Here is a 13,575-nt window from a genome sequence, read left to right as displayed (position 1 = left end):
AAGAGACGGGTTACGTCTCGAAACCGGTAGACAGATAAGTCGGTGAGTGGTTTTATACAAATTTTATTAACATGATATGTTTATTTTTTGTTTGGATTCGATGACATTGCGAACAATGTTCTGTGTTTATTATATTAGTTTTATATCACCCGTCGATGGGAGGAGTGCTCTCCCGAAACTGTAATCTGTAAATTAAAATTGATAGCGAAAGAAAATAAATTTTACAAATAGTTAAATTTTGATTATTGTTGCAAAACGATACTATAAAGATTACAAACTATAAATGAGAAATACTAGAGAAAAGAACAAAATTAGACTTCCATTTAGGAAAAAGGCAAAGTCACAAAATTTAATTTTATTTAAAGCAATTAAAAAGTATTACGAAATGGAAAAAAATATTTATGAAGAAAAAAACATATCAAAATTTAAAATAATGGTCAAGACATATGTGATAAACAATTTATAAATTAAATATATTTGCAATGTTATTATTAGAACACACATAACAATATGTATGATATGTGTGCCCTATTTTAAGATTTAAATAAAAAAAAAAAAAAAATGTTTAAATTTAAAATAAAAATTAGTGAATATAATAAACTAGGTAAATGTAGAAAATAATGAAGAATGATCCAAAACACAAATTTTACAAAAAACTTCACAAAAACATATGCAAAAACACAAAAAACTTAGAGCACTTTTAATAGGTATTGTATCACTTTGACAGCTAACACTACAATCTAATGAATTATTGTCTGTTGTAAATTTTTACAAAGAAATATAAATGTTCATGGAAGCAGAGAGAGAGGGAGGAAAGTAGAGTTGGAGCTATACAATGTCTTCTCCCTTTTATGTACTTTTTATTTAATATTAATATTTTTACTATTTTAGAATGCAATTATTTTCCCCCTCTCCTCCGGCATTCATAATAAATTAGTGTGAAATCTGTAATTGGTCTTACCTTTTTAAATTGTTCTTTTTAGTTGTGTTCTTGTAAAATAATAAAATGGTGTAACACTGATAACAAAGTTATATTTTCATAATAATTTAAGTACCTAGTAAGTAATGCGATCCCTCAGGCGAATGTGCGGAAAAACAATGTATGATAGGTGCCCTAATATCGAAATTAGAGCAGAATGCAAGGCTGAGTTAAGCATTATCGACAAAATTAAGAAAGGTCTTTTGCGATGGTTCGGTCATGTGGAGCGAATGAATGATGAAAGAACGGCTAAAAAGATTTATGATGCGAATGTGTCTGGTTGTAGAAGTCGAGGAAGGCCGAGAAAGACATGGCATGATCAAGTACAACAAATTCTTGAAAGTGGTCATGTGAAAAGTCGGAATAATCGACGTGCGTGCATGAGAAGATGTATGAATGTGAAGGAAGCAAAGGAAGTGTGCCAGGACAGAGTGGTGTGGCGTTCTATCCTCTCTGCCTACCCCTCTGGGGAAATGGCGTGATGGTTAGTTAGTTAGTTACCTAGGTACCTACTTATCAATGAAAAGTCTTTTGCCAACGTTCGGGCAGGACAGCGTCTGTCGGGCTAGTGCATTTTATGTTTTATTTAAAAGAAAATGTGATGTTTCAATGTGTTATATTTATCATTGTTATCTTCAATGGAAGTCTACCGAATACAATTTTGAGATGAATACATTAAAAATATATATTTTTTATTTATATCCCTACAGAGATGAGGTAGAATTTTTTCAAATTCAAGATTCAGGATTATGGATATTCGAGCGTTTACAGGGCCTATGACCTGTCATCGGCTGGGTTAAGTGGCCACTTTATGTAGGTACTACAACATTCCCCATTACGCTTATTTTAGCGAATATCCACACCAGGTAACATTTTTGGTTTTTGTATATATGTTACGAATCAAGAACCCATCCACAAGCGAGTTGGAAGCGCCATCTATGCATTGATACTTTATTTTATGTAGTTAAGACTCATCAGCCGAGTTAAATTAAGTACTAGTAAACGCCTGCAGATGACTCTGCAATTTATTTTTACTTATAATTTTACCAAATTTTTTTATAACATTTTTTTGGTTCGTGTACCTGCACACAAGTCTGGATTTTCTCCCAAGACGGGAGTAGGTATATATTTTTTATTTATATCCCTACAGAGATGAGGTAGAATTTTTTCCGTCTTGGGAGAAAATCCAGATTTGTGTGCAGGTACACGAACCAAAAAAATATTAAAAATATATATAAAACCTTCTTGAGAAAGTGATTGGTGCACAAATAAAAAGGCCACAAGTCCTGTAAATGCCTAGACCTCCATACTACCTTCCCCCTCTCTGTTTCAATACATTTAAACAGTTATTTATGTACAATCATCACATTTTGTTCCAGACTCGTGCAACTGAAGGCTCTCAACCTTTCTCAAGTGACGGGATTAGAATTAGGAGGCTGGAAATCTATCGCCAAACTGCACAAATTAGAACATTTAAATTTGGGTAAGTCCACACAATAATAATAATAATAATAATGATGTTGTTTGGATAATTTATATAGCGCCATTTTTGTGAAAATCACTTCAAGGGCACTGTACAATAAATAAATATCCCAACACGTCTTGCCGCTACAGAGCGCATGGACGGTTGGGATTCTAGTTCCTCGTCTCCAATTATGATATATTACAATTATGATATATATGAGCTAGATAACAGAACGTCTTGCAGCTACAGAGCGCATGGACAATAAGAAATCTAGCCCCTATTTACATTTTTAAATGCGCTCTGTAACCTAACCTAACCTAGCTTCTATTTTTATAAATTTGTTTTTTATATATATTTTTTTTGAATATCACTAAATCTCTTAACTTTATTGTTAAATAAAAAATTGAAAAATGTAAATAGGGGCTAGATTTCTTATTGTCTATGCGCTCTGTAACCTAACCTAACCTAACATCTATTTTTATAAATTTGTTTTTTATATATATATTTTTTAAATATCACTAAAACTCTTAACTTTATTGTTAAATAAAAAATTGAAAAATGTAAATAGGGGCTAGATTTCTTATTGTCTATGCGCTCTGTAACCTAACCTAACCTAACATCTATTTTTATAAATTTGTTTTTTATATATAAATTTTTTAAATATCACTAAAACTCTTAACTTTATTGTTAAATAAAAAATTGAAAAATGAAAATAGGGGCTAGATTTCTTATTGTCTATGCGCTCTGTAGCTGCAAGACGCGCTGTAATCTAGCTCCTGTATATCATAATCGGAGACGAGGAACAAGAATCCCAGCCGTCCATGCGCTCTGTAACTGCAAGACGTGGTGGGATATTTATTTATTGTACAGCGCCCTTGAGGTGATTTTCACAAAAACGGCGCTATATAAATTATCCAAATATATATATCTGAACGCGCCAGCTTGAGTCGAACCACCAGTAACTCCTCATAGCTCCGTGTCCGGTAAAAACGTCGAAATGGAGGGAGTAAATGTCTGTAAAGCGGAAGTACTCAAATCGCCTTTCAATCGTATTGTCCCATTTGTATAAACCGCCTTTGGTAAAAAGCAGTACAATGTAATTGCTCCAAAAATATTAAATGATTAATTGCCAAATATAAAAGACTCAAATTGTAAAACAAATTTTAAAATAAAAATAACTGCACATATAAATAGTGTCGTGAGAGATTTTTTTGAAAAATATGTGTTAATCAATAAACGTAGTACTTTATATAATTGGTACACATATTATTATTTTTTTATTTTTTTTATTTTTTTTTATTTAAATCTTAAAATAGGGCACACATATCATACATATTGTTATGTGTGTTCTAATAATAACATTGCAAATATATTTAATTTATAAATTGTTTATCACATATGTCTTGACCATTATTTTAAATTTTGATATGTTTTTTTCTTCATAAATATTTTTTTCCATTTCGTAATACTTTTTAATTGCTTTAAATAAAATTGAATTTTGTGACTTTGCCTTTTTCCTAAATGGAAGTCTAATTTTGTTCTTTTCTCTAGTATTGTGATCGTTTTCAGTGTTCATGCTGGTTCCGATCAATTTTTTTCCAAAATTCTGTTTTTTTATTAGAGTTTATAATTTTATGAACAAATATCATTGTATTGTAAAATATTCTTTGTTTATATGTTAATAATTTCATTTCATTTACCATCGACTTTACCCTCGTATATCTGTTTTTTTTCAAAATGATTCTAAAGGCTTTATTTTGTAATACAGTTAGTTTATCTATGTTTTCTTTGTTTGATAAAAATAAAATGCTACTACAGTAGTTAACGTGTGGTTCAATAATTGCTTTGTAAATAGTTTTGCAGGAGTCCTTATCAATAAATCTTCTGATCCTTCCCAAAATTGATATTTTTTTTGCAATCTTATTTATTACCATCTTAGCGTTTTGGTGAAATGTAAGTTTTGAATCCAACATTACACCTAAATGTTTAATTTCAGTGACTTCATTAAGTTTTTCATTTTCTATTACAATTGATGGTGTAATTTCTATTCTTTTGTTTCCTATATTCATATATTTAGTTTTGTTAACATTTAATTTTAATTTATTAATTTTTAGCCACAGTGATACACTATTTATATTTTTATGTATTTCATTGCTTTATATTTGTTTTATTATATATTATTGATGTTTAAGTAACATGTATTCTTGGCATATATATATACTTTATATTTGTATAATAATGATTTTTAATTTCTTACATTTGATTAGCTAGGCATTTATAATGAAGTAGTTTTAGTTTTTCTTTTTTATGTTATTGCTTTATTAGTATGGGACTACTTACGCTCTAAAGATAGAGAATCTCCATCTTAGAACAGGCTGTGCCATGTCAGATGGAGACTATCATAAACACAGAACACTCCGTTTTCATTTTACATTAATTGGTTTTACATAGATTCCCTGTTATTAAGTATGTATATTATTTTGTTTTGCAATAAATTTATAAATAAATAAATAATGAACTTCTTCTTTCTTTCACAGCCTGGACGAGACTCGGGGAATCGTCTCTGCGTATCCTCGCTCCCAGCTTGCCGGGAGGCCTGCAGAGGCTCAACTTGGCCGGCTGCAGGAAAACTCTCAAAGATGACGGTATGATTAATTCAGTAAAGTATCCAAACGATGAATTTAGATTCACCCAAATGTCCCTGAATTTGACTTGCACATGGAACTTCAGCCCTGCCGGAAATCGGATACTGCCTATGTTCGAACATCTATATTCTTTCACCCGTCGATGTTTGTGAAGTTAAAGAGCTAAAACTGCTATTTATGCGGGTGAGAGATGAGGCTAAACTAGCAGTTCACAACGGAGCTCTAGTTCCAACTCTAATGTATGGGAGCGAAGTATGGAATTGGAAAAATAATGATGAAGGCAGGTTGAATGCTGTCGAAATGCGATCCCTCAGGCGAATGTGTGGTAAAACGATGTATGATATGTGCACAAATGTCGAGATCCGTGAAGTGTGTAAGGCTGAGACACGCATTATTGACAGAATCAAGAAAGGGGTGCTGCGTTGGTTTGGACACGTAGGCAATAAGTAATTTTGTGTTGTTTCCGTGAGAATGCGATCGAATTGTTGGCTAATTTTTCACAAATTTTGTTCCAAGTGGTGGCGGCAATCGTGCAGAGGTGTCCTCAGCTCGTGGAACTGGACGTGTCCGACGCGGCCACCATAGGCGGCGAGTCCGTGATGCAGGTCAGGAGTCTTCAGCGGCTGGAACACCTCGCCATCTCCCGCTGCTACATGCTCCAGTGTCGAGACTACACGTAAAGATTATTCAAATTCATTTTTATTGCACTAAACAAATAAAACAGAGTATTTAAGGTGTTAAATCGGGACAGCTTGCCCACCACATACCGCACACCGCATCTGAGGGCATAAGTCTCCTTGGCGGTGCCCGCACACACGGAAAATTTGCTCGTTGTCAAACGAGAAAAGTTTCCTGAGGAGCTCTCTAAAATCTGGTAGCCTTAGCATCTTTGTGCTGAAAGAAAGTAATCCAGAAGTACATAATATGTACTTCATTGGATCGAGAAGAGAGGGAAGTGAATTCTTCACTGACTGGGATTAAATTGATTGAACATGATCAATTCGCCGAAATGATTACCAAGCTTTTTAAAAGCCTCGAAATTCTTTTTAGAAGCTACCAGATCTGCATATCCGACAGGACCTATAACAGGGCCACGGATAGTAGCGAGAAGCGAGAAGACCACAGGATGTGTTCAGAAGATTGGTTAGGATGTCCGCAGCAGCACGAAGGGGAGTCAACAATATGAAAAACAAATTATTTTATATTGAATTTACCATGACCTGATAAAAACTGCGTAGTACAGTGATCGGGGATAACCCGAGAAGATTCCAAGCGCTGGCGGATTGAAGGAAAAAAAAGGAAGGTAACCCTCCCTGAAGGGGAAGATTCCCATTGCAATTTCCAAGCATTGAGAAGAGCATTTAAAGTCTTTTTTTTTAATATTCGATTGAGACATTCCTTCAGTTGGGAGTAGGCGGACGCCACCAATGACAGAGGAACGCCTTCTGTTTAGGTGGAAATTTGCAGATCGTCGCTGAACCTCCAGATCCAAGGGAAACAAGCCCGTTAGAACCGGGAGTGCCTCCGTTGAGCATGTCCTATATGCTCTAGAAAGAGCCAGAAGAGGTTGCAAAATAATTCGCCTGAAATATTGCAACTCACATCGGTGTGCCCAACAGCCAGCTGCCGAGCATACGATGCCTAGGAAAATGGATTTATAATAGACCGTTGAAGTTTCAAAAGACAACCCCTGAAACACACAGTGAAACCCCCTTTTTGCGCTTTTCAAGGGAGCAAGAAAACAGTGTAAAACTGAGGAAAACGCTCAAGTGAGGAAATGAAAAATGTACGGAGAAAATAGGATAGTGTACATATACTTCCAGAAAAATTGTAAAAACATATTTTCAATGATTTCACTAAAAATATTTTTATATTTTTTCAAATAATATTATGTAATGTTAAAAACATTTTATGTGCAAATAAAAAAAAAACGAAAATAGAATTTTGAATTTGAAATAACACAAAATAATTTTTCCCCTTAATGTTGGGAATTTTTAATTATACGGTATCACTTTTTTTCTATGGTATCACTAAAAACAACTGTCATATAGATCGCGGCAAAAATTTTTCCACTTTTATAACAACTTTTTAAAGCATCTTTTTTATAACTTTAAATATTTGTATTGTTATGTTTTAAACATCGCAATTTAATGATATTAAACTTTATTGTTTCTGAACATTTGTCAACTGCGTATCATGATTTGTACAAGTCAATGTGACGTTTTTGTTCAAATGAAAACTAGGACTAACCCTAAAGGAAGACACTTAAACAAAAAGGTCAATTACACTGCACCTGCTTTGAATTTAGGTTAAGACAATAATTTATCCTTTATTAGTTGTTAACCTGTTTTAATTCTTCATTCGCATGGCGTACGCGGCGGCGCGCTGGCCGCGGCATCATTATAACGACGTAATTTTGGCTTTTTTGACGCATCAAATGGATTCCGAAAATTTTTAGTTTAGCTAGTTTCTTGGCTCACGGCAGGCGCCGGGCGCGCTTTATTAATATTAATATTTATCAACAATATTTTGAGTTTCTCCAAATTTTTGTAGACAAGGACTGGATTCAACTCCCTGGGGAGCTGTTTATATTAACATATTACAACAGAGATAAATAACTTTTTAGAGAAGGCAATATAGAAGTACAGGCATCTTCCAGGCCACTTGAACCAGCCGATGACAGGTCATAAGCCTTTCAATTTAATTCTGAAGTTTTTCACAACTAGTTTACCTGTTTTTATTCTTCATCCGCGCGGGCCGCGGCATCAATATTACGACGTAATTTTGGCTTTTTTGACACATCAAATGAATTCCGAAAATTTTTGAGCGTAAAACCGGGGTCATGAAAAATGTAAAAAACGTTGTTTTATTTTATTTTATTTATTTAATAGCATAATTATACATTTTTACAATTTAAAAAAAAATTTCACTTGTTATATTTTTACTAAAACTAAAATCCCACCAAGCCACTTTTTGTAGCTTGTTGGTGAAGATTATATTTATACTGACTTAATAAAATTATTTACATTTATAAAAACAATGAATAACAGATAAAAATGAACAGCCGGAAAGATCAGAATAAACACGTTATACAAATAATAATATATAAATTTATTTTTTGAATACAAGAAAATATATGAAAAATTAAAATATTTACACCTAAGCTACTATTCATATATAAACTCTTGATCTAGTAGCCACTCTCTTATTTTGCTCTTGTTACAATGTGAGTTAAATTTAAGTTCTTTTGGTAATAAATTAAAAATTCTAGGTACTAAATATTTGAGAGTTCTATTTCAATATTTATTACATGCTTTTGGTACTACCAAGCCATCATTAGACGTGAAGCGTGTATTATGGTTATGTTTGAGAGGAAACTTGAATGTATTACTATTAAATTGTTCCAAAATGATGCAAAGCCACAGAAGTCCTCGAACAGGCAGAGTTTTGATTGTTTTGTACAGGAGATCATTATTACTTCTTTGTTCGTAAATCTCTGCAGGTACAATTCGCTTAACTACAGAATACTGTAGACCCTGGATCATTTTAATATTAGTTTTAGTCGAATGTCCCCACGACTTTATACCATATCTTATTATTGATTCTACTAAAGAAAAAAAAAAAAATTTAAGAGTTAATTGGGGGAATATTTGTATGAGAGTGTATGAAGAAAAATGGGTCCTGAACATTTCGGTGTAAAAAACAGGAACATTATAAGTTATTGCATACTGTCTACATACAGATTACCGGTTAATTAAGTTAACCAGTAGTCTTTGGGTAAGTTTGCTGCTTTTGCACCTGTAAAACCACTTATTAATAAAGTATCATCCTTCCATGGAATCATTTCTCTACAATACCGCAGAGTGTGTGCGGACCAACTACTGCTTTACAAAATTGTGACAGGAATGGTTGACTGTACAGAGCTGCTTGGTTTAATAACAATACATGTGCCAGCCAGGATTTGTAGACGGTACCACCTGTTTCATGTACCAATAAGTAAAACATCGTATGTTAAAAATGCTTTTTTTCGTAGGACTTTTTCAATGTACAATACAAAATTTAAAAATATAGATTATACAAACATCACTCTGTCAGATTTAAAATTTACACTAAAAATGTATTATGTAACTTAGTAGACATTATAATAATAAATATGTACATCTCCCCCCCCCCTCCTTATCCTCTCTTCAAGCATTTTTGTCCTTATCCCGCCCAATTTACAGTAACTTAATGTTCTTAAAATTAATATTTAAAAAATCTTTGATTATTGAGTACTTGAAAATAACATTTTTATATGTATAAATTGTATGTATTTATTTGATATGTAATATATATATTCTTTACTAACTTTGTATACTATGTGGAAATCTGTTATTAGTTCTGAGTTTATACACTATATCTGTTTGTTTACTAAAAATATGTATGTAGAACTGTTGATTTCCCAAATAAAATAAAAATAAAATAAAATAGCAGTGAGACCACAATCCACATTCTTCGATAATATTCTCTATATCTTCGTGTACAGGAGATAGAGGAGGGGTCCGAGCACTGACCCTCGGGGTACTCCAGTAGACGCTTGAAAGCTAAAGGTGTCTGTGTAATGAATTGGACCATCAATAACAACTGTGCATGTTTGTTTCAGCGCCTTGGAGAAGTGCCCTTCCCTGGAGTGGATAGACGCCTTCGGTCTCTTACCGCCGCTAACCGTTTCTCTTCTCCAGAGCCAGCTTCCGCGGATCAAATTCAACAAATTCATGCACAGGTGGGTCTGGCCAAATAAATAATACAGTTTTGTTGCAACTCTAATGTATGGGAGCGAAGTATGGAATTGGAAAAATAACGATGAAAGTAGGTTGAATGCTGTCGAAATGCGATCCCTCGGGCGAATGTGTGGTAAAACGATGTATGATAGGTGCACAAATGTCGAGATCCGCGAAGTGTGTAAGGCTGAGACACGCATTATTGACAGAATCAAGAAGGGGGTGCTGCGTTGGTTTGGACATGTAGAGCGAATGGACAGCGAAAGAATGCCTAAAAGGATCTACGATGCAAATGTTGATGGATGCAGAAAACGAGGAAGACCGAGAAAGACATGGCACGATCGAGTCCATCAAATACTTGAAGATGGACATGTCAAAAGTAGGAATAATCGGCGTGCGTGCATAAGAAGATGTATGAATGTAGAGGAAGCGAGGTCTGTATGCCAAGATAGAGTGTTATGGCGTTCTATCTCTATATGTTTGTTGTTGTTGTGTTGTTGTTGTTGCAACAGAGAGTAAAAACAGTAAAGTAGATGCTTACATAAATAATGAACGACTTACTGAAATTGAACATGTTAAATACTTAGCATATTACAACAGAGATGAAGAACATTTAAGAGAAAGTAATATAGAAGTCCAGGCATCTACAGGGCTTGTGACCTGTCAATGGCTGGTTTAAGTGGCCACTTTACACACTGTGTAACATTCACCATTCTCTCGACTAACTGAACTCTTTCAACTAGAATCATTAAAATTTATCCATAAATAAGCTACTAATGTAATTGTAGACGAAGAACTAAAACTTGTAAAAAATTGTAGTCAACATGGACATAATACGAGCATATCAGACAAATACCATATACAACTTTCTAAAACAAGACAAGGACAATCGAGACGAATGAACCAGGGACTGAAATTATACAATAAACTACCAGACAAAACTAAACAAAAGACTCAGACAAACTTTTCAAAAGATGTAAAAAATATTATTTTGAACAGCGGAGTATAAATGAAAAATGCATATATTATTTTATGTAAAATGAATGTAATAATCCGTAAGGGTTTATAAATAAATTTTCAAATAAAAAAAATAATAAATGAAAAATGTACACTATGGTGGTAAAGGTGAAAGTGTATTTTAGTATCGGCATGTTTGCATAATGAGTCTCCTGGCCAAGAGATGGGTGCGTCTCGAAACCGGTAGACATAAAAAGTCGTAAGTGTAACTACTAAATATAAATAATAATAATAATAATAATAATATTCATGGAATCCAACAACCACTCGGCAAGCGTGCGTGAGAAGATGTATGAATCTAGAGGAAGCGAGCCCCTGAGTGTGAAGATAGAGTGAAGGGGCGTTCTATCCTCTGCCAGCCTCTGTTAGGAAACGGAGTGATTTTTTATGGGTATTTAATTTTTTTTTTTTTTTCAGTTCTATAGCTCGTCCGACCGTCGGCAACAGAAGAACGTCCATATGGGGCCTGCGGACTCGAGATTGATACCATATATCAATTTTGTAATTCTGGACCTCAGCCCTTGGAGAGTCGACATTTATTTATATACGGTTATAGAATTAAGAATAGTCCTAAAAGAGCGTAGAATCATATTTGAATACATCGAACTGTGTCCAATAAATCCCCCACTATGCCTCGCTTTCGCCGCGTGCATTCTTGATGCCGCCGCGTTATGTTGCACGATGGGAAAAAATATAATTATAACACAAATGTAAAAAAAAGCTATCTGTTAATTTCTATAAAATTTTATTGCGCACGCAGAAACATTGATTGACACAACAGAGTAGATAAGTAAAGGGTCATTTAATTAACGAACTTTGAACTTAAAATATAAAACAAATTTTATTTTACATTAAACGGATATTTTTATATCATGTTAAATAATATTTGATGTTTTGAAGATAATGTTGGTCAAATGTCCACCACAGAGTTGTTTAATTCGAGGTCCAATTTTCGTTAGTTCTCTCATTAGATGAGCAAAGTAGGGTAAAAAAAATTACTACCCCGGCAACACTAACGAAACGTTCATTTTGTTTCTTCGACAATCTGACAGATGGAAAAATTATTCAATTTTTAAGTAATGCATTTGTTACATACACATTCATTTGCTAATTACACATGAAATGTGATTGCATCCTGCTTCTTTGAGATCCTGGCAGTATTTCTACACTTTAAAAGGACACAACGCGGCATAGTTGAATTCAAATCGGGAGTTGCGTACTGAGCGACGTCTGCAAAGAAACTAATGTGTCAAAACATAAAACTACCAATTTATGAGTAGTTTAGTCGCCTTCTGTTTGATGTGCGCGTGCGGTTTCTCGACTATTCTTAATTCTATGTATACGGTGTTCCAGTGTTATAGAGGAACATCCTTCATGGTAAACTTTTAAAAAATTTAACATAGTTAAGCGATGGCTGGCGTCCACAATTTCTGAAATATAAGATATTGGTGTAATCATGTATGGTCCTTTTTATTTCTAAAATATTTATTATAATTTGAAAATTAAGAGAATCCTGAATGTCTCAGGTTAGAAAAAGGACGCAGCGTATGTGTTCCTCAATAATGCTTCAGGTAAAAATTCATTTATCCTTCCTATTGCCTGAGAATTACATTGTTGGACCCTTATATTTAAAAAGTTTTGAGTTGTCATTATGCCTGTAGTTGCATGGGAGCTCCTACCCAGTTGGAGGTTGACAGAAGAAAATGATGTTTTGCGTCGATGTGTGATTTATTACATGTTGAATTCGCAGATTGACTGCGTAACCGAACTGTTTAAGTGTTCACTTTACTTCCTAGTGGGACATGAGGTCATATACTATTTCCCCGGCTGTCAGTGATTTGACACCCGTACGCGTCAGCAATTTGAATGTTTTGATAATCTATGTTCACGTACAAGAAATGTATGAGACTGGTCTGTTTAAGTACCAAACTGACTGACTAACTAATGGTGCTTCTACTTATAAATGCATAGTAATTGTCCAGTGTTCACTTTACTTCCTAGGGGGACTTGAGGTCGTATACTATTTCCCTGGCTGTCAGCAATTTGATATCCGTACGTGTCGGCAATTTGAATGTTTTGATAATCTATGTTTACGTACAGGAAATGTATGATACTGAACTGACTGACTAACTAAGAATGCTTCTACAAATATATAGTAATTTTACAGTGTTCACTTTACTTCCTAGTGGGGACTTGAGGTCGTATACTATTTCCTTGGCTGTCAGCAATTTGAATGTTTTGATAGTAGGATTTCCGGGGAGCCCTGAATAACAATAAAATCATTTTATAGAAATGTCAAAGATTCGACTGGATAATTATGACAAGGCGAAGTTGACCGCAGTATGTCAGTCATGTTTATATAGATGGCTCTAGGACTGACTGATTCTGATAGCAATAACCGCTTGATAAAATTATCCGAATTCCGCTGTATAATATAATGTTTAAATGTTATGTAAAACTATTTTTGTTTATGTAAATAAGATACGATTTTGATTTGATAATTTTATGAGGATCTGTTCTAAGGATCATGTCAGCAGATGTTTATAGGTTATTTGCATGCAATCGGATTGTGGTTCTGTGGTAGTGTCGCAGACACGCGGATCAGATGTCCGGGGTGCGAACCCCTTCTACGACAACTTGATTTCTATTATCTCGCAATGAGGAAGTTCAGTGTATTTTTTATGTGTCGTATTATTTTCATTTTATTTT

The 13,575-nt window shown here is 34.0% G+C and overlaps 1 protein-coding gene across 1 annotated transcript in view; it reads left to right on the top strand.

The window, feature by feature from the left end:
* Skp2 (S-phase kinase-associated protein 2) overlaps positions 1–12,323 on the top strand; it is a 36,870-nt gene extending 24,547 nt beyond the window's left edge. The window contains exons 10-14 of the mRNA XM_088235673.1: positions 2,359–2,462; positions 4,982–5,089; positions 5,606–5,765; positions 9,732–9,851; positions 11,284–12,323. Of these exons, the coding sequence (XP_088091799.1) occupies positions 2,359–2,462; positions 4,982–5,089; positions 5,606–5,765; positions 9,732–9,851; positions 11,284–11,350 (559 nt within the window). The 3' untranslated portion in view covers positions 11,351–12,323. The remainder of the gene's footprint in view (positions 1–2,358; positions 2,463–4,981; positions 5,090–5,605; positions 5,766–9,731; positions 9,852–11,283) is intronic.
* The last annotated feature ends 1,252 nt before the right edge of the window (positions 12,324–13,575 follow it).

The sequence above is a fragment of the Micrasema longulum genome, unplaced genomic scaffold (genome assembly GCF_059751315.1).
Source record: "Micrasema longulum isolate JH-2025_06_02 unplaced genomic scaffold, ASM5975131v1 h1tg001416l, whole genome shotgun sequence".
Taxonomy (NCBI): domain Eukaryota; kingdom Metazoa; phylum Arthropoda; class Insecta; order Trichoptera; family Brachycentridae; genus Micrasema; species Micrasema longulum.
Note: the sequence above shows the minus strand (reverse complement) of the source record. Positions and strands in the feature narration are given on the sequence as shown.